This window comes from Anolis carolinensis, chromosome 3 (assembly GCF_035594765.1).
Source record: "Anolis carolinensis isolate JA03-04 chromosome 3, rAnoCar3.1.pri, whole genome shotgun sequence".
Taxonomy (NCBI): domain Eukaryota; kingdom Metazoa; phylum Chordata; class Lepidosauria; order Squamata; family Dactyloidae; genus Anolis; species Anolis carolinensis.
In genome coordinates this window covers 257,670,725-257,692,608 of record NC_085843.1, presented here as the reverse complement: position 1 = coordinate 257,692,608, position 21,884 = coordinate 257,670,725, and the positions used below count along the sequence as shown (strand labels likewise).

Sequence of the window (21,884 nt, the reverse complement as noted above, 5' to 3'; positions counted from 1 at the left end):
TCATATCCTCAGTGGAACACATGAATTGGCTTAAACCCCAAGGATATGTTTAAACTACAGAAAAGGAGAGAAACAGCAGTTTTTACTCTAAGACACAGTTCCAATATCTCAGCAGAACTTTTCTCCTAGTAAATATATTTAAAAAGCTTTACAGTACAAACTTACACATATCTACTTAGAGCTAAATTCAACTTAGTTTATCTAGACTTAGCTTCTAGTTCCATGGGCAGAGAACTGCAACTCCCTAGCAGGAAGAGGAGCTCTTTATAATTACTTCCCAAGTTAGACTTGACTCGCACCTTTCAGTGAAGACTTGTTGCACAGCATGATGGTTTCTTCCTATTTATTTTTAATCTGATTTTTGGGAGCAAGAATGTCACTGGTAGGCAGGCTTGTCACTTGAAGACAGTGAGTATGGAATTCATCTGCTGAGTGCCAGAAAGTGCCAGTTTTATTTCATTTCCACCAAATAATCATTTTATTTGCTCCATTGCCTTTTCTGAACCTAGTTTATTTGTATTTCCCAACTGAAACCCTGTGGTCATTCTGAGATTGTCCAATTTTAACTTAATGCATAATTCAATGGCCTGTGTAAAAGACAATGCTTCAAAAAGGAATGTGGCAGTGTGATTTCGAAATTAAATTACTGGTCTCTACAACAGAAAGCCAACTGCAAAATCTGACAGACAATACCACCTTTGCTGCCTGCCATGTCCAACAGTGGCAGAAAACCAAAGTACGGAATTATGAGTAATTACAACATTGGCTGCCGGGTGCCAACTGGTGCTTTTAAAAAGGGGGCACGGAAAACAGAAACAGCAGGCTCTGTTGACATCAGGCACCAGTCTGATAACAAGACACATTGGATGCGTTCCAACAGTATGAGACAAGAATAAAACTTATTTATCCTACATGCATGAATGTTACATGCCATCCTTATATGTATCTATATTCTGGTTTGTTTATGTATAGTAGAGTTTCACTTATCCAAGCTAAACGGGCCGGCAGAACCTTGGATAAGCGAATATCTTGGATAATAAGGAGGGATTAAGGAAAAGCCTATTAAACATCAAATTAGGTTATGATTTTACAAATTAAGCACCAAAACATCATGTCAGACAACAAATTTGACAGAAAAAGTAGTAATGTTATGTTGTAATTACTGTATTTACGAATTTAGCACCAAAATATCATGATATATTGAAAACATTGACTACAAAAATGCCTTGGATAATCCAGAATCTTGGATAAGCAAGTCTTGGATAAGTGAGACTCTACTGTACCTTCAAATCATTTCTGACTTTCAGCAACCCTAAGGCAAACATATTATGAGGTTTCCTTGAAAGACTTTCCTTGGAGGCTAAAAGTGTGACTTGCCCAAGGTTACCCAGTGGGTTTCCATACCTGAGCAGGGATTTGAACCCTCATCTCCCAGGATCCTAGTCCAACACTCAAACCACTACATTATGCTGGCTCACTACCTGTATTCTCCAAACAAGGAATACCTGCCAACCCAGTGGAATAACATGCATAAGGAAATACTAAATGATGTATTTCAAAACACAAGGGCAACATTCCATTATTTTTATGCATATGCCTCTTAATGAGTTTCCATCAGAAATCCTTAACAGGTAGTAAAATTAACCCTGGCCTTTCTTGATGCAAAACTACTTCTTTATAGTCAATTCTACGCCCCAGAGAAACAAAAACATTCAGCAAAGATCACTCAGCCTTGCAGAAGTAAAGCCTCATTAATTTTTTTATGAGAAACTAACTTTGCATTTGACACTGTGTGCACTTTTCAGCTGAACATCTGCTTTGCAGGTAGTTCTACTAGTAATATCAATAATGCAAGACTTGTTATCAACGGCAAATGACACAGGGTGCAGCTCTGCCCCGAATCTATACCTCTCTGCAAGCCTGGCAAACTTTTCATGTTGCCAGTGATACTATTGCTGAAAGCTAGCATTTCTTGAGCTATGCTGAAAGCTAGCATTTCTTGAGCTATGGCAAAACTGTAAGAGAAAAAACATTAGTAGAAACAGCCCCCACCCCACCACTAAAGAATCATAATGCTTCAAACTGTTTCAGAGATTTGAGAGCTAAGGAAAGGGTAACAAATTGTGCCTGACTATTGCAGTCATCAAAATGAAATTGAAAGGAGAATCTGATAGAGAAAGTAATCTAGTTCAAATATAAACTATGAAATAATCTTTAATAATAAAGAACTCAGGGCGGCTCACAACAAGAGTAAAACACAACAAACAATATAAACAACATAAAGGACAAGTTAATAAAGGAAAACAAATAACCTGCACTTTGAATTGAGCCCGGAAGCAAACAGACAACCAATGAAGCTGTTTCAAAGGGGGGCTTGTGTGTTCTCTATGACCCGCCCCAGTCAGCAGCCTGGGGCGGGTCATATTATTTATGTTTTCCATAGAATGGAAAAAGTATGTTCAAAGTCTCTCTAAAAGCAGTGTGTTCTGCAAAACATATTTCCTCTTCTTTTTTCAGTGAAAAATTAAGACTTCAGTATCCTAAGATATCCAGTTAATTAGGCTTCTTTCAAAATATAAAGAATATACCCTCTATCCTCTAAGTTGGTTCATCATTACTGCGACTGGAAAGTTTGTAAATAACTGCTTTGGCAAACTGCTCACATCAATAGTGTAAACTAGGAGAACAAGAGGCTATGGAGATAAATTCACCGTTATACAGAAGTCTCCTCTTCTGACATTATACCACTCAGTTATAAGTACAGTAGAGTCTCACTTATCCAACGCTCGCTTATCCAACGTTCTGGATTATCCAACTCATTTTTGTAGTCAATGTTTTCAATACATCATGATATTTTGGTGCTAAATTCGTAAATACAGTAATTACTACATAGCATTAATGTGTATTGAACTACTTTTTCTGTAAAATTTGTTGTATAACATGATGTTTTGGTGCTTATTTTGTAAAATCATAACCTAATTTGATGTTTAATAGGCTTTTCCTTAATCTCTCCTTATTATCCAACATATTCACTTATCCAACGTTCTGCTGGCCCGTTTATGTTGGATAAGTGAGACTCTACTGTAATTACTTATAGTGTGCTTGTTAACTGGTTCTCTGGCTCACAGGAAGTGTTTGGTTCAGTACTAACAACCCAGCAGATCTCCAACTCTGTCCCACAACTATCAAATGGATGCCTTAAGTGGAGAATTGAGGCTGTGGAGAAGCTGAGGGTTAGAATCAGACCTACTGTTCTGTAAATGAAAGGGCTCCTTCTGTTTGTGCAAGGACCAAAGAGATAGGGCGACATTCACTCAAGCAAAAGGGGAAGTATTTTTGTCACTCCCTATGTCTCCCTGAAGTCCACTGCAAGTGGGAAATCATGTTCTCCACCCCCTTTTCTAGCAGGAGAGTCCCATCAACAATTTTAAGTTTTATCTTCTTAGTTCAGTGTCTTGGTCTAGATCTTTTCAATCTCGATCATGCACCAAAAGCTCTGGAGAGTTTTTGTTTTTTTTGCTTTGTTTCACATATTTTAAAATGACACTATGCCCTCTGCAGCTGTCTGTAGCACTGAAGACCCACAGCATAGATTGCTTAATCAATTCAAAAAAGCCACATTTACCTTTTTTGAACTTATGTACCGGAAGCTTCTTAAGCTGATCTTTTTGAAGCCGATTCCTTCTTGCTCTATGCCTGTCCTGGACAAATTTTGTGATCTTGAAAGATAAAGACAGAAATAGAATATGGAAAGTTGAGACCAAAACAAAGACGAAGAACAACTCAATTTCCTTTTGTTCTGAGAATAGCTAAAGTAAAGAAGGGAGGCATGTGCATATTGAGTCATGTAAAAATCATGCCAAAAAGTGGTAATAGGAAACCCATGCATCTATATACAAAATATCAACACTCCCAAAAGTCCCATAATGCTCCCTCTTCTCTGAAATCACGAAAGCCTGACTTGTATATTTAGAAGACAACTGCCAAAGCAGGCTACTTTCATACTTCTCAAAATTCCTGGTTATGGAACTAGAACATAAAAATAAAATATTTGTAACAATGCGTTCATGACATGCAGCAAAATCATAGCCAGGCCTGGTAGTCTTCTACTCAAGGAATTTTATTACTACTACCCTCCCTGTTGTCCTCCTTTTGGCAAACATCTCTACACAAACATCTCTTAGGGAACTGCCCTTAGATAGAGATACTAGACTTTCAACATTTTTATTAATGTGCTGAGTTTTAATTATTTCAGTCAATCTTCTCATTTATGCTATATCTTGGTACAAGCTGCTGTGTTTTACTGAGATATTGTACTATGTTGCAGTCCAATTTGGGTCCTAACCTTGGGATAAAGGCAGAATGTCAAACAAAAACAAACAAAGAGCACAGAATCCAGCAAATGCTTCAGACGTAATCCCATCTCAGGCATTCTATAAGCCTAATTAGGAACAATAAACACACAAGGAATGGGGTGAGTTAGCTCCAGTCCTCCATATGTTTCCATTGCCCTCTGTACATAGAGGGGAACAAACTGTACACAGCTTCTTCTATCCATTGAGTCTGCCCATTTGATCAAAAACGCTGCTTTCCAAAATTGATCATGTGGAGAGCTCTACAAAGCATGCAGCCACTTCTCTTCAGACTGTCAATCTTTATGTGAGGAGAGTAATGTTGGTGGAAGGCAGGGTTAAGAGAGTCCTTCTATTTGTGTGTGTTTTTATTCTCAGAAACTGAACATCTGAATAGGTTTCACAATTTCCGCTTTCAGATGAAAGAACTGTTTAAAATTATACAGCTAGTCCCTGCAAAGGCTTCTTAACGTTAGAGAAGATGGACTGCAAAGGATTGCTGTGGTTTGCATGGTTATACATCTTTCCCCTGGCCTTCGGTAGTTTCTCCTAAGAACATCTCTTTATTTCTGATTACCTAAGCATTCTTTTATTTTTTTTAAAATAGATACAGAATGTTCCCCACCTTAATAGACTGATTCACTAAGAGCAAAAGTATTGCTTTCGAAGGTCCAAGATGTGTTGTTGTTGTTGTTGTTGTTGTACACCTTCAAGGCATTTCTCTTTTATAGCAACCCTAAGATGAACCTATCAGAAAGTGTTCTTGGCAAGATTTGTTCAGAGTGAGTTTGCCTTTTCCTTTCACTGAAGCTGAGAAGGTGTGCCCTTTCCAAGATTACTCAGTGATTTTCTGCTGCTGAGTGGGGATCAGGATCCTTGTTTCCAGGGTCCTTTTTCAACATTCAAACCACACCACACTAGTTCTCAACCTACTAATAAAATGATTGTCTAGTCTTTCTTCAGATTAAAGGCCATTTTAAATGCATTCTGAAATTCTACAATCCTCAAGTAGGAACATTCACACACATCATTCAATGTATATCAAATATAATTGTATGTAGCCATTCACATTTAAACTTTAACATGAGTATAATCCACTATGCAAATTGATGATCTGCACTTTTGTACAAAACCTATATTTGGATGTTCAGCTTACTGTGTACACAAACATGTTAAGAGTAACAGGGCCATATCTCAAAATTACACACATGTTCCCTGCTGTTGTTTACATACAGCACATGGGTGTCTGTAAAAACAAGCCAGGGCCTCTGGATGTACAACTGTCCACATCCCCTTTAAGAGCATCAACACTCTACAGATATCTGCATCAGGAGGAGCTCCAGTGACACGTGTGATGCCAAAGGTGGGTAGCCTTCTATTTCAATATTGATATATGTTGTTGTTTGAATGTCTACATAGGGTTATCATTGAATGTTTGGTGTTTATACTGGGTTCCTGCATAGGGGTTTAATATTCTACATGTTGGAGAGCCAGCATGGGGTAGTAGTAGTTGTTGGACTGAGGCTCTGGAAACCAAGGTTGAAATTCCTACTCAGCCGTGTGACTTGTCCATGGGTGACCTTGGGCAAGGCACACTCTCCCAGCCTCAGAGGAAAACAATGGAAAACCTCCTTTGAACAAATTCTAAAAGGGAAACCCATGATAGGTTTGCTATAGTTGGAAATAACTTAAAGACACACATTCTAGAACATGTGACAAAAGACTCCAGCCCTTACACCACGGCATTAGAGCTAATCATTTTGTTAACCAATTTCTAGCCTACTCTAGTGACTACAATGGCTAAAATAAAAAAGTATGCAGTGCACAAACCAAAGATCTAACAAAAATACAAGGTCTATGGAAGTGCTTTAGTAAAAAGTGTTCTGTGGAGGGGAAAGACATTTATATTTTGATAAAATGCTTACCAAAACTATGCAAAGAGATGACATTTAAACTGTGCAAGAAACCAGTCCAAATTAATTGCCTGATTTATCAATGGAGGCCAACACAATTATTGTTGTCACTATTTTGTGCCTTCAATAGCAGCTACAGGGAATCTATCTAAAAGGTTCCACTATTTCTTAGACTCTTTCACACCAATTTAAGAGGAATTTAATTTTGCTTTTAATTAAAGCAGTTGCTTCTTCAACTTAAAATCATAGATAATATGGTCTAAAAATTATGCATCCTACTATTTAAAGTGGGTGTTTTTTTTGGGGGGGGGATAAGCACCCAATCTATTAGTGGTCGTCTCTGGAAGTTCTGCTGCCATCTCATCCATTAAGCTTATAAATTCAATGTGGCATTAAAGTAATGTTTCAATTGTGATGAAAAATATTCACAAGTTGGATACCAAAAGGAATTGAAACTGTCCTTAGGATGGAGCTGGCTCAGCAACCAGATCAGTCGTTTAGCTTTTTTTATTAAACTGCACAGGCCAATACTACAAACTTCATGAACAATTAATTGCCAATGATGCAACTACATGAGGAAACTGGCTTGAAATAAAAAGCAACTTCAGTTTTGGAAATATGGAAACACAAACATTCCTATTTACACTACAGCAGAAACATCTCATTAGTTAGGAGAAGCCAAGTCTTGTTGAATCTCAAATCCACAGAGAAATTAATAATTAGTTTGACAATTTATGCCCAAATAAGGAACCAAAAAAAAACTAGCTCAGAATTTTGCAAATGAAGACACTGTGGTAAAGTGGGATGCTGCCATTATCATGGCACATTACAGCTGCACAGTTTAGCCATGGCTGTAGAACTACAATTTACAAAATCACTTCAAACCATCATGGTTTGTGGCTAATCCTTAAACATAGTTAATAGTGGCTTTATTTCCACAAGACCCTACACATATTTCAAACCTACTGCCGTTGATACATAGCGGCGAGATTATTACTTTGACTTGGACACAGTTCCTCCTATATTTTAATCTTCTAAATATATGAGAAGAATTGAAGTGTGCTTTTCCTGTTTGGCAATGGTTTGGTAGGGAAGAATGGACACAACTCCTACAAATACATCAATATGATGCCAAAGTATCACACAAAAATGGGAAAATGATTAGCCAAAAGTAGCTTATTTCTTTAATTAAAAAAATAATACCTTAACAAAAAGTATGGATTTTAGCAATACAATGTAACAGCATAAAAAGAAACTAACTGCACAACTTGTACACATGTGTGTGTTACACATACACACACACTTACCTTTTTAAACGAGGAACACAACAGTTTAAACTTACCATAAAAATAACTATTAGGATGAGACAGATTCCTACAATAATTAGGAATGGGATTAGATAATACTCCAAAGGAAGGCTGAACTCTGGGATTAATACAATATGGCCCCTATGAAGACAAAAGAGAGGATGTAAGGTTTAGAAAGGGCTAATCTTTGATATGATACACTTCAGAAATGCAACATCGAGCATGAAGTCAAGAATCTTGGGTCATACAGTCACTCATTATACTATTCAATCATTATCATAATGCTATAAAGCGGCTAAACAGTGTTCAGCAGATTACGGTTCCAGATCCACAGTAGGAGCCAATTAAAAACTTAATTTACAGAGAATGCTGACATTTATATCTGTATATGGGCCCAGTAATTATGAAAAGTATATGGCTAAAACATGTTCATTCTGTACTAAATGACATCATCATCTAGTTGCTAATATGTGAATGTGGAGTGAACCCTGAATGAGTGCATTTTAAAACATTTTAAAACATAATTTTGGTCACAAAGACTATGTGTAGAGTTTGTTTCCAGGAGGTACCAAATCCCCAAAAATTGCAAAACAAGTTATAGGTGGCAGCACGTCGTTGGCTAGGAGTAGAATATTATATACAGATCAAAAGTATCAAAATGCATTAAATCACTTTGGTACAGGGCTTGGAAAATTAGATTTCATAGCAAAATAATGTATAATGTCAACTTGCACTTTTCCATAAACCAGCTGATGATGTAGCAACAGTTATTTTGGGGTGTTTTTTTTACCTTTCAGGTTGTAAGGCATAAGGGTTGTACTGTATACTACTATTAATAGTCAATAATAGGCCAACAGATATAGAAATAACTGGTACTATAGCATATACCATCTGGCAGTACTGTTATTGTCAGGTCCCTGGCTGCAGAGCACCAATAACCTTACACAGAGGCCAGTCTCTATCTAATATCTTTATTAAAGAAATATATAAAATCAATAAAAACAAGTGAAGAATATAGTTCAGAAGCAGACCTTTCAAATGAGGTCACAGATAGCTTATGCAACTCAGTATTTAAATTCTTCATCTACTGCACCAATGAGCAGGAGAAAGTCCCTATATCTCTTGCAATCTCAGTGCTGCTAGCTTCTGAAGCTGAATATTGTAAGTCCTATGAAGGAGGACTTGCAATATTCCTGTTCAGATATGTCTCTAAAAAAGACCCTCATATACAGAGTTCCTACATTTACAACTCCAAAAGATTTTGCTGATTATATTTAGCTAAAATATTTAATTCAAAAATCTGCAGTGACAATTATTTTCATCTACCAAAGGTGAAAATAGCTGATTCAAGAAAAATACTTTGCAAATAGCTAAAACAGAATAAAAGCTTTCAATACCCCTTTTCATAGGTGAATTCTTCTGTCAAAGACTTGGCTGATGATTCCCCAATAAAGACAGATGGAATGTCAATCTTTTTTAAAACATCAACTGTTTAAAGAGAAAAAGAAGACTAGGATTAATATGAAATATATTTATGGGTGTATTGCTCATAACAACTGCTGATGATAAGCAAATTCACAATAAACAGAAGGTGTGCCTCAATACCTCCATATCTCTAGGAACGTGGTTCATTTTTAGCAGAAAAAATGTGTTGTTTTGTCACCTTGACCCTATGAATGAGAGACCTCAAAGTCATCAAGAAGCCTGGCTCAGGTCTTGCAGACTCAGGACCATGGCTTCTTTGGTCGAGTATGTCCTTCTGAAATGCTATTTTGCCACCTTCCTACTGTCTTCTACTTCAACAAGCATTACTTTTTTCTTGTGAGTCATGTCTTCTCATACTATGTCCAAAGTCCCACAATCTCAGTTTAGCTATCCTGTCATTTAGGAAGAGTTCCGGGTAGATTTGTTTTAGGACCCATTTACCGTTGTCCCCCCACATTTGCAGTTTTGACTTCTGTTGATTTTATTATAAATAGATATTCTTAGAGATATTTTAAATCAAATCTAAGTCTTCCATTGTTACTCTATTGTCAACTTCCTCCAGTCATGTTGGAGGACCTAGATTTCTAAAGGACAATAGGAATCGATGGTCAGCTTCAGCAATTTTTTATCTGTGGTTTTTGTTTTCACAGAGGTCAGCAAATGTGGAAGGATGATGGTATTTGTCTTATTAGCAGTCCACAGCGGTGCTACACAAAATGAGTTAAACACTTCCAAACCCAATATTCAGTAAAGATCTACAGTAGTGTTTCTCAGGCTATTGGATGGGATCATTCGCAATTTTTTTTTTCCAGTGTGCCAAGACCAACACTAAATCTGTGCCCACTGAGTACAGTTGTTTCTTTCTTTCCTAGAAATTTGTTGAGGCCAGTAGTCAGTGGCTCAAGAATAAGCACTGGTCCAGGGACCATCATTTTGCTGTACTTGCTAAATGACATCCTGTATTACCAACTCCTCTTGTTTGAGACCCTGGTTTTCAAACTATGCTTTCTTCAATAAGCCAGTGGTTCTCAACCTGTGGGTCCCCAGGTGTTTTGGCCTACAACTCCCAGAAATCCCAGCCAGTTTACTAGCTGTTAGGATTTCTGGGAGTTGAAGGCCAAAACATCTGGGGACCCACAGGTTGAGAACCACTGTCTTAGACCTACTTTTCTAACTATCCTTGTTTCAGCATAATATAACTGTCTTCAAAAAGCAAACAAACAACAAATCTTCAAAATTTCAGCCTTCATTTGATCTTGTTATGTGGGTTTGCCCAACTCCTCTTAATGAGAATTAAGTTTTGTGCAGAAAACACTGCCTTAAAGAAAGAAAATCATTTCCAAACAGCACAGAAGTGATACCTGTACTTACTGTCTTGAGATCCCATGCTAAGTAGTTCATCAGAATCAACATTGTGAACTATGGCTGCCTTATAGCCTGCTCTTTGAGCATTCAAAACCTGACAAAGAAACAAAATGGTTGTTAGCAAAGCAGTCATACAGAACTGAGACAACAGCCCCTACACAAACACAAAATAGAATAAGTAAGTAAAGTAAAAAGATAATTGACACCATCAAATTAGTTGTCGGAAGAATAACATAAGATTATGTATTATATGTTATGATTTTATGTTTATATGTTTTAAATGTATTTATGTGACTGTATTTTATTATGTATTGCTGGACTTGGTCCCCATGTGAGCCGCACTGAGTCCCTTTGGGGAGACGGGGCGGGATATAAGAATATATCTCCTACCACAAGCCTACACGATCCCTTCGCTCATCAGGGGAAGCTCTCCTGTCCCCACTCCCGATATCCCAGACCCGCCTTGTGGGAACAAGGGAGAGGGCCTTTTCTGCTGTGGCCCCCCGATTGTGGAATTCTCTGCCCACGGAGATTAGGCAAGCCCCCACACTAGCAGCCTTCAAGAAAGACTTGAAAACATGGCTCTTTCGCTGCGCTTTTGGAGAGTAACCATTTTATATTTCTTTTCCGTTGCTCCCCCTAATATCTATCCTCCAGAATACCCCACTCCCTTATGACCCTGTTCGCTGTGGTTTTTATTTTTATGTCTTTCTCACCCCGAGTTTTAACTTAATGTTCATGTGGTCTGCCCTTGTTTTTATTGTCTCCTTGTTTTATTTTGTAATGGATATTATTTACTGTATTGTTTATTGTATTGTGTTGTGCTGTTCTTTTATATGCTGTTTATATTGTATTGTTTTGGGCGTGGCCCCATGTAAGCCGCCCCGAGTCCCCATTGGGGAGATGGTGGCGGGGTATAAATAAAGTTTTATTATTATATTATTATTATTATAAGAATAAAGTTATTACAATTATTAGTCTGAAATATATTGCACTTTCTATTTAAAACAGCTTCTTGATTGATTTGACCCCCAGACATGACATGCCCATACAATAAGATGACTACAAAACAGTTTTAGGTCTTTATTAATTCACAAGGAATCCTTGCTCAAAACCCTGGGTGAGAAGTAAGACACTAACTCATGATCTTAAAATTATGATGTATTTTTCTCAGAAGAAAAATAAATTATTCAATTAGTTCCTTTAAAATATTTAAATGAACAATAAATTTAGTCTGGGGTTGGGATAATGTGGTTTTGCTACATCACTGCAATTCTGTGTTGGACGATTACCTTTTATTGCAGTTTGAGTGATTACAGATGCTTTTTAGTTTGTGGAATAAATAGAAAGCATGTGTGGGTGTGAATTTAATGGAATTATATTAGTACAGATTCGCTTGATTTGAAGTTGATTTGCTCTGTGACCCAAAGTGATCTGCACTAGATGGATTTTAACCACTGTCAATGCATTCACTAATTGTCCTGTCTTTAATTAACTAGCTGCAGGGAGGCAATTTTTATTAGAAATTCCCACACAGGGCATACTCACCCATTAATCCCATTAATACTCACCCATTAATCCAGTGATCTCAACAACCCCCAGCCCCCCATGGTAACAATAAGCCCTAGAAAGAAAGCTCTCACTGGTGTGTTAATTCAGAAGAAGGAACTTTGTTATTGAAAGTTGGTCTTGGACTTACAGACACATTAATGGAGCCTTAACTATATTAACAAAAGAACAGTGTCAGTCTTGAGTGTGTGTGTGAATCCTTTCCCCTCCACGTTTTCTACATCACCACACCCTTGTATCATCATCATCATCATAATCATCATCATCAACAACAACATCATTATTATTATTATTTATACCCCATTTTATCTCTCCCGAAGGGGACTCAAAGCAGCTATAATCTTATCTGACATTTTATCAAAAATTGTTGCAGTAAAAATGCATGACTCAGGCTAATTCTTTAAAAGTTATAAACAGAAATATCAACCTCTCTATTGGCACAATCCAAGCATCTATAGCTGGATAAATTGTGGAACTCCAGATGTTATATTGGAGCCACCATGATCCACCATCACAGGCTATGTTCAATGGTCACTCCTTGGCAACATTTATTCAGAGGGAGTTTGCCATTGTCTTCCTCTGAGAGTATATGACTTGTCCAAGGTCACCAGGAGGTTTCCATGGCTGAGCAGCATTCAAATCCTAGCCTCCAAGAGTCCAGGTTCAACACCCAAATTTAGCTCTCCATATGTAAATATAGATAGGAAATAGATGACTGTCAAATTTACCATTAGTTTTTACATTAATGAATCAGCAGCAAGATAAGTAGCAATGTTGTCTATATAAAGTTGTACCATTAGCAGATTCACTATAAATGATTTGGGCTTTTTAGTGGGAAGAAATATATAAATACTTTAATAAATTAGTAAATATATAAAATAATATTCTAATTGGAAATACACATCAGTGATGCACAAGCAAAAGCATAACTTTGTAACTGACCAATCATATATGATGAGATAATCAGAACTTTGTTGTTATTATCATGTGTCCTTTTGCCATTTCTAGTTTTTGGCAACACTAAAACAAACAAACCTATCACAGGGTTTTCCAGGGAAGAATTTTGGAGCGGGGGTTGTCTTTGCCTCCCTCTGAGTCTGTATGTGACTTTCTTATGGACACTCAATGGATCTGCATGGCTGAGCAGAGATTAGAACCTTGGTCTCCAGACCCTTAATTCAACGCACCAAGTACTACATAATGCTGGCTCTTCTTGTAACAGGTATGTGTTTGGGTCAAGAGAAGTACCGGGGAAGAGATTACTCCCCTCCCAACCAACTATTACACCCAGAAATGCTTCTGAGAACTGAGATACACCAAAGCCCAGCACCTTAAGAGGATCTCTGAATCCTTTTCCAGAATCTTCCAAATGTAAGACAGAGCAGGAAAAACACCTTTCACCAACTGTTTATATTGGCACTTCTCAGGATCCAAGCCAGTGTGCAACTTACACAAAATCTTTAATACAGTCAGAGTATCCCTTACCTGTAATTCTGGAATCCAAGACTCCAAAATCCAAAATTATTCACATGGGTAGCTGAGACTGTCACTCATTTGCTTTCTGGTGATTTGATATACACAAACTTTGTTTCATGCACAAAATTATTTTAAAATAGTGAATAAAATTACCTCTAGGGTCTATGAAACATACATGAATTTCATATTTTAATTTAGGTTTCATCTCCAGGATATCTCATTATATATAAATATGTAAATATAGGCATGCAAAAAATTCAAAACACTTCCTGTCCCAAGCATTTTGGATAAGGGATATTCAACCTGTAATTTTGCCCCTTCTACCTGCACTGGTAACACTTCAGAATCAGGTTTACTTTGTGATTAAACACTAAAAGGCAAAACAAACTATGTATTTTCAAATTCTAAACATTTTACACTTCTATGTTGTGGTTTGAGATATGCTTGCATTATTTTACATTCAATTAGCATCTGCAAGATGCTGTGGGTGCGGCTGTTATGTGCCTTCAAGTCAATGCTGACTTAAAGTTACCCTCTCCTGTTTTTTGTTTATTTGGTTGGTTGGTTTTTGCAAGATTTATTCAGAGGTTTGCTACTGCCTTGCTCTTAGACTCAAAGAGCATGGCTTGCACAAGGTCACACAACGAGTTTCCATGGTTTGAATCCCAGGATAACACTCACCCCACACCATCATGCTGGACTACTTAAAAAACAAAAATTAAACATTATTTAAACAAGAACAGTGCAAGAAAAACTGGTTCTTCATTATCATTAACAACTAAAACTATATGATTATTATTACACTAAGCTGAAGCACTGCTAGGTCCCTATAATTTCCCTCCTTCATTTTCCCCTCAGGATTCTTTCTAACAGTATCTCACTAAGATTTTGTTGTCCAATTTAATCTCAAGAATGTTAAAAACAGTGCTTCTCTCTCTTTCATTGCCTTTCTCCTCCTGCCATCCATATCTTCAAAGCAGTGTTTCAGATAACTCTGTCCTGTTGTCTAGACAATTTTTAGACAGCGTGGAAAACTCACAGCAACCCAGTTTCTTTAAAGTTCAAACTGAAACTCAAGAGTGGATTCATGAGCCCTGTGGCATGGGAACCATCTAACAGTAGCAGTTAGAGCTCAACAATATATGGAAGGCCATACTGTGCCCACCACCAATCTAAAAGAAGTAGAATTTTAAGAAGATCTGTGTGGTTTTTAAAATGTTGTTGCTAAGATGTTTTAATTCTATGATTTTAATGTAACTGTTAATTGATTGTTTGCTTTATATGGCATTGAATTGTTGCCTATCTGTAAGGCCGCTCTGAATCTCCTTCGGGGTGAGAAGGGCGGGATATAAATATGGTAAATAAATAAATAGATAGTTTTCCACACTTTTTCAGGTTCACTTTAGTTGTTCAGTGTTCTGTTGTCCGATGGTCTTTGCTGCTCATGTAAATGTAAATTGGGTTTTATATTTTGGTTTGTGTTATTTTGTATTTTTATACGGCATTGAATGTTTGCCTCTCTATATGTTGTAAGCCAGACTGAGTCCCCACTGAGGAGATAAGGCAGAACAGAAATAAAGTCTCATTCATTCATTCATTCATTGAAAAGGGAGATCTATTGAGCTCAGGGTCCAGAAATCAAATAATTTCCCAATTTTATTTTCTAAACAGACGTGAAGTATTTCATCAAGAGATTCAAAGAGATCTCAATCACACTGTGCAAAATTGGGCACTGCCTTTAAGAAGGAAAACATGCAGATTCCCATTAAAGAATTACCAGATTAAAGTGATCCCTGACAACTTTAGTAGACATGATTCTTACTCAGGTGTTGCGTCCTCTATAATTTCCTATTGTTTAGTTTGTAAGTGGATAATTTACAATATGCTGAGGGCTCAGTAAGCATTTCTGACACAAAAAACCCAACCCTGTTTGCAATTATGCTTTCTAAAACTGATAAAATTTCTTTAGGCATCTGCTGTCTAAATGCATAAATCAGCAAAATATGTCCTACATTGGAGCCTCTTCCATTGCAGTAGGTTAACCATACAGCCACCCCTGTCCAGGTCACAGCAATTATCTCTGAAGGAAACTGACATTCATATTCCAGACGCTCTTGTCACTTCAGGCACACAAATTCTCTGGGATACACATAGGTTATATTTCCGGATGCTGCAAGAAAAATCTGTCATTTGTTGTCATGACTTATTTTCCCACTGCAGCAAGAGTGTAAACAAAAGAACTAGACCCAGTTTTTCTCATTCCGGAATTCAGCTGTGAAACTTTTATGTCTGAGATGTTTAATACTTTCTGGATTATAAAACAGGAGATCTGAATTATGACTAACATTTTAAAATAAACCTGTGGTGGAATATAATCAGAAACACTTCATCTACGAAAGATGAATGAATGTACAGGAAAAAAATAGGATTGCCTCTAGGGCTTTTCCTTTTTCCACTTTATGAAGACCTCTCTGGATCCATCCTACTGTAACTGCTTTGCATTTAGAAAATAGTTTAATTTAAGAATGGTTAACCATACATGTTTCAGGGGTTGTACACAATTCTCGCCAAACCAAGGAGGATCATCCCTCCAGGAAAATTCAAAATACCCACCTCTGCCTTCAAGAAATATTAGAAGGAGGATCAATTTCAGCATGGTTTTGGCCAGTGCTGAACTATCCTAGCCTAGGAGAACTTTTTTCTCAAACAACAAGTAACCAGAAATTACTTCTGGTTTTGAAAACAAAGGCTCCTGAGACGGTGTAATGGATTGAGAGTTGGATTTGGAGTCCTTTGAATGTAGGTCTTGGTCCTTCATTCTCATAAGGCAATTGCATACTTTCTTTGAACATAAAATGCTAAGAAACACCCAAATTAGCCTTAAGGTTGACCTAAACTGGAAACATGTTGAAGGCACCCAATAAACCTGAATTTACAACATCTGGGGAGTATAGCAAAATTCCCCCCTATACCTTCTAGGAATGCATTTTACATTAACAAACTTTTTAAAAAAAATGGAAGGCATTTGGGTATTTAAAAAAAAAAACTATGATTGAGTAATAAGCTAGGTTTTTGACCTGTTTTTATTTGTTCCACCTAGTGCATGTTTGTCCTTCAAAACTATTTTACTGTATTAATTTAGAACTGACTATAAAATCACACTGGAGGCCCCTGAGATTATAGAGAGAAGTTTTCTCTAGAAATCTTTATGTCACACTGAGTCACACTGGAGAACCCAGAGAATCCTGGAGAGAACATTTTAAATCAAATTCATGAATAATCAAAGAACTTGATTTTTTAACTCTGAAAGTTAATAAGTTCATCAAGTGCTGGTGGATTTTGAGAATTTGAAACCCTTATTCCTAACTTGATGATTGGATTTACTAATTGCTTATTTTTAACCATGAGAAAGGAAAGGAAAAAAAGGCTGGCTTGCTTACTTATGAGCTGATATGCCTAAGATTATATTTTACCATGGAAGATGAAAGTAGAGTGATTACGAATTTAATTTTCTGTGAGCAGTGTGAGCTAGATACCAGAGAGATAATAACAGTGACATCCAGTGGAAAAGAAGACAAACTTCATCCTTTCATAAACCTTAACACAGACAGAGCAGAATGTAGCTCACAGGTTGCTGCACACTTTCCCATCATTTATTTTGCAGTCCCCATGCCTTTCTGAGAGTCCTCAGAGTACCCGCTATGGTAATGACAAAATCAAGGCTTTTTTTTTTTTCAAACATTGAAACAAAACCGGAAGCTTTCTTTAGAGGTCAACAGCAACTTGGAACTACTAGAAGCTTGGAAGGCTAGCACATGTAGCTCCTTTCTAGGAAAACAGCAGTATGGAAGATTTCCAGGAGCACAATTATGTAATGCAGAAAAGGCATAAAACCAGCAGAGAGCTTATTCCATTGTTACAATGTCAGAAGACCAAAAAAAGGGTTAACCTTTGCTGCCATAGCAATTTTTGCTGCTATAGCAGTAAGAGTGGGCAGATGTGACCTCCTATTGAAATTGGGTGAGGAATTGGGTCTCTGGTCCTAGAAACTGCCCACTCCTGTTTTAAATAGGACTATGTTCTCAACCACTTAATTGCAAGTATTCTTTCCTGGGGCCCTTCGGCAGATGCACAAGCAGTCCACATTTCAGCTCCAAAGTAGATGACAGATGAAGACAGCAGCTTAAGGCAACTGTTAGTATGACTGCAAATGTCATTACATTCAGCTCTTATTTTATCTGGTACAACTGTGGTACTATAATAACTTCATAATGTGCTGAGTCCTGATACTATCTTTCACATTGAATACTGTGTTGTTTACTGCCTCATCACTATAATCTCCTTGTAAATAATACAAAGCTGTATGTTGTTCATCATTAACAGCAAATCATTAGGCTGGATTGTTTGTGGGACAAATAGAAAACTTATCCAGCAGATTAGGTAGAAGGTCACCTGCCATAAAAGAATGCAACCCCTGACAACTAAAGTACATTCCCTACTGTTGTTCATAAGTTGTTATGACTACAACTTATCTGTCTTAACACAGGAAAAATACCATTCAAATGTGGTACGGTATGCCATTTGTACCTGCTGAAGTTCCAAAATTCCCTTCCATTACTTACTTACTTTATTTATTCATTTATTTATTTTTATCCCACTTTTCTCACATGGGTGGGATTCATGTGGCTACCATGATATAACGAACATGTTTAGCATGGCTCAGGCCATTTTAAACTAGGAAGAGGCAGCATTTGCTTGTTGTGGGCTGCCTCTGACCTCAGCTCTTCGCAGACTGAGGACCTGACTGTATGCAAGGTCTGGACGCCCAGCAGAAACATCTCCTTGCCCCAGAGGCTGGGAACAAAGAGAGGATGCCTACACGGGCAGGGTTGCCCCCAAGGGGGTGACACCAAAGAGGTTTCGCCCCTTTGGGGTGGCCACTTCGAGATTGGCACGAGAGCAAGGGCCTGTCCATTTGCTTGACTGCCTTCAAGTCTATTATTTATTTGTTTTTTATAAAGGTAAAACCAAATGTTAATTTTATGAGGAAAATAATATTTGTTTCAATGGATAAGGATTGAAAATAACAAACTTGTTTAATTTTCATTACCTCTGACTAGTCTAGATTAAAATAGGCTTCTCACACATGTATGTTAATATTTTCCCTCTTGAGAGTCGGATGTGCTATTCATGGAGAAGAAGTTAAAATATTCAGTTATATGGAATCTCTTGTATTTGAAAGAAAAGGTTTTTAACATCTGCCTGCCTGTTTTTACATAAGGTTTTTATGTATCATATGTTAGCCTGCTCCATATAGGAAGGATGTGTTTTCTACAAAAGGGAAATTTGTGGGGCAGCCATTGGAGTCATACAGGGCAGGGGGAGATGTGGAAGGAGGAGACAATCTCAGTACCAACAAAACGGGAACCAAAATAGAGTGCTTATTGCCCCCAAACGGTCTCCTAAATCAAATAGCCTAGAGAACCAGGGTGACTCCCCCCTTAGGTTGAAAATGATGCTGTTTATGGAAAAAAAGAGACATTAAGTAAAAAAATGTTTTTCCTATAACTACAGGGTAAAGTTTTTAAAATGACCTTAAGTGCAATAAATAACACAAACATGCATAACTATTTCAAATTCAGTGGCTTTGTAGATTATAGATTTCAAGAAAAACAGCTAGATTATTCTGTTCATTAATCTCTAGTTACTTGTTCCAAGTCTAAATCCTCTAATAAATTTTTATTACACATGGAAGCTCACAATTTCCCATATGCTTAGGATTTAGTGCACAATAACTTGATTTCACTTAAAGAAATATTTGCATTGCATTTGTATTTACAAATGGAAATGAAAGGACTAACATAAGAGATAAGTGGAATTAATGAGTGATTTTTTTAAAAAAAATATCCAATGTGGAATGACAGAAGTTGTATGAGTAACTATGGCCTCCTTTTAAGATGTTTACATATAAAAGAAAGAGCTTTAGTTACTACAGCTCAGATTCATGTATACCTCTACTCCTACTGAAGGGATTATTCAGGTGTCCATCTGGAAATAACTGAAGCAGAAAGTACATACTTAGTTCAAGGAACAAGGGAAAATGTATCCCAATGGTAGAGCAAGGGTCTTCTATGTAAAAGATCCCTGGTTTGATTTCTATCGTAGCTCATTAAAAGCATAAGATAGCAGGCGACAGAAAAGATCTCAGCTTTCCTCAAGAACTTCCACCTGTCAAGTCAGAACACACTTGATGGACAAATCATATTCCTTCATATAAGGCCATGCCCTAAGTATCTAAGAATTCTCAGGGAATGTTGAAGCAATTTTACAGGGTTATAGTGAAAGCTCAAGGCATTTAAACATCAACTGTAAAAAAAATCAGTAGGATGTTTTCTTTGAGAATTCCTGTAGAACAAGAAAAGTTCCAGTGCACTGGAAGAAAGGTTGTCCTCCTCTTCAAAACAAAAAAAAAGGGGGGGGGGATTATTACTGCCCAGTCCATTTGACATAAATACCAGGAAAGATTCTGACCAGATCACTAAAGAGACAATCTTTCAGCACTTAGAAAGGAATGCCATGCCACAAAAAGTCAACATGGGTTTCTCAAAAATAAATCATGCCAGATCAATCTTACCTCTTTTGTTGATAGAGTTAAAAGCTTGGTAGATGAGAACGCTGTAGATATAGTATATCTCGATTTCAGTAAGGCCTTTGACAAGGTTCATCATGACATTATCACAAAGAAGCAAATAAAATGTGGGCTAGACAATGCTACTGTTAGGTGGATAAGGAATTGATTGACTGGCCAAACTCAAAGGGTGCTCACCAATGGTTCCTCTTCATCCTGAAAAGAAGTGACTATTGGGGTGCTGCAGGATTCTGTTCTGGGCTCAGTGCTGTTCAACATCTTTATTAATGACTTGGATGAAGGTTTAGAGGGCATGTTAATCAAGGTTGCAGATGACACCAAATTGGGAAATATAGCTAATACCCTAGAGGACACGATCAGAATCGAAAAGTAGATGGGCCAAAACTAACAAAATGAATTCCAACAGGGAGAAATGTACAGTACTACACTTGGGCAATAAAAATTTAATGCACAGACATAGGATATACAACACCTGGCTTGAAAATAGTACATAGATCTAGCAGTCTTAATAGACCACAAGCTAAATATGAGTCAACAGTGTGATGCAACTGATCAAAAAGCCAATTCCATTCTAGGCTACATCAATAGAAGTATAGTGTCTACATCAGACATAGGTAAACTTCAGCCCTCCAAGGGGATTTGGACATCAACTCCCATAATTAGACTGTTAGGAATTGTAGTTGAAGTCCAAAACACCTGGAGGGCTGAAGTTTGCTCATGCCTGCTCTAGATCAAGGGAAATCATAGTCTTAGTCTTTTCTGTTTTGGTCAGACCTCAACTGAAATACCGTGTCCAGTTCTGGGTACCACAATCAAGAGAGATGTTGACAAGCTGGAATAAGTCCAGAAAAGGGTGACGAAAACAATCAAAGGTCTGGAAGCCAAGCAATATAATGAACGGTAGAGGCAGCTGGGTATATTTAGCTTGGATAAAAGAAGGCGTGATAGCCATGTTCAAATATTTGAAAGGATGTCACATTGAGGAGGAGGCGAGCTTGTTTTTTCTGCTATAGAGAACAGGACACAGAGCAATGGATTCAAATTGCAGCAAAAGAGATTCCACCTAAACATTTGGAAGAACTTCATGATAGTAGGAGCTGTTACGTAGTGGAATATACTGCTTCAGAGTGTGGTGGAGTTTCCTTCTCTGAAGGTTTTTAACCAGTGGCTGGATGGCTATCTGTTGGGAGTGCTTTGATTGTCTATTCTGGCATGGCAGGGGGTTGGACTGGATGGTTCTTGAGTTCTCTTCCAATTCTGTGATTCTCTGATAAGTATTTCCATCCACTTGAAAAGAATCTGTGACACAGACCATTGCATTTTGACATTAATAAGCCCAACCAAGGAAGATTTCATTTTCTGCTTCTATCATGCCCTTGTGCAGCTGAGTAACAATCTCTTCTCAAAGCATCTCCAAAGAAAATATAGAAAAGAGATTTCATAGGAGTGTATTCATTTAGTATTCTATTGCATAACCTTGGTTGATGATATTAGGAGTCTGAAAGAGTATGAATATTTCCACAAGGAGAATGTCTATACAAGTGTCTTAAATGGACAATAAGAACATTAGTGAGAAAAGGTCTTACTAGGAGAGCATATACTGTATACCAAGCCTGTGTGGATTGGTTTACAAGGATTGAGACTATACATTATATTGTAATATAATGAAGCATGAAATCAATTTCTCATTGAAAATAGTTTTTCAGTTGTCTCTAAATCCTAAATGCCTACTGATATCAATGTTGCATGACTTTCAGGGATACAGTTG

The 21,884-nt window shown here is 37.3% G+C and overlaps 1 protein-coding gene across 3 annotated transcripts in view; it reads right to left on the bottom strand.

Moving 5' to 3' along the window:
• rnf13 (ring finger protein 13) overlaps positions 1-21,884 on the bottom strand; it is an 86,557-nt gene that overhangs the window by 12,914 nt on the left and 51,759 nt on the right. For 2 of the 3 annotated variants that reach the window (XM_062976667.1, XM_003218188.3), the window contains exons 5-8: positions 10,429-10,516; positions 8,970-9,060; positions 7,608-7,713; positions 3,626-3,719 (exon numbers count right to left, since the gene is read on the bottom strand). In XM_062976667.1, coding sequence (XP_062832737.1) covers positions 3,626-3,719; positions 7,608-7,713; positions 8,970-9,060; positions 10,429-10,516 — 379 coding nt within the window. Of the gene's footprint in view, positions 1-3,625; positions 3,720-7,607; positions 7,714-8,969; positions 9,061-10,418; positions 10,517-21,884 lie in introns of those variants that run through there. The other variant, XM_062976668.1, reaches the window with a different exon arrangement.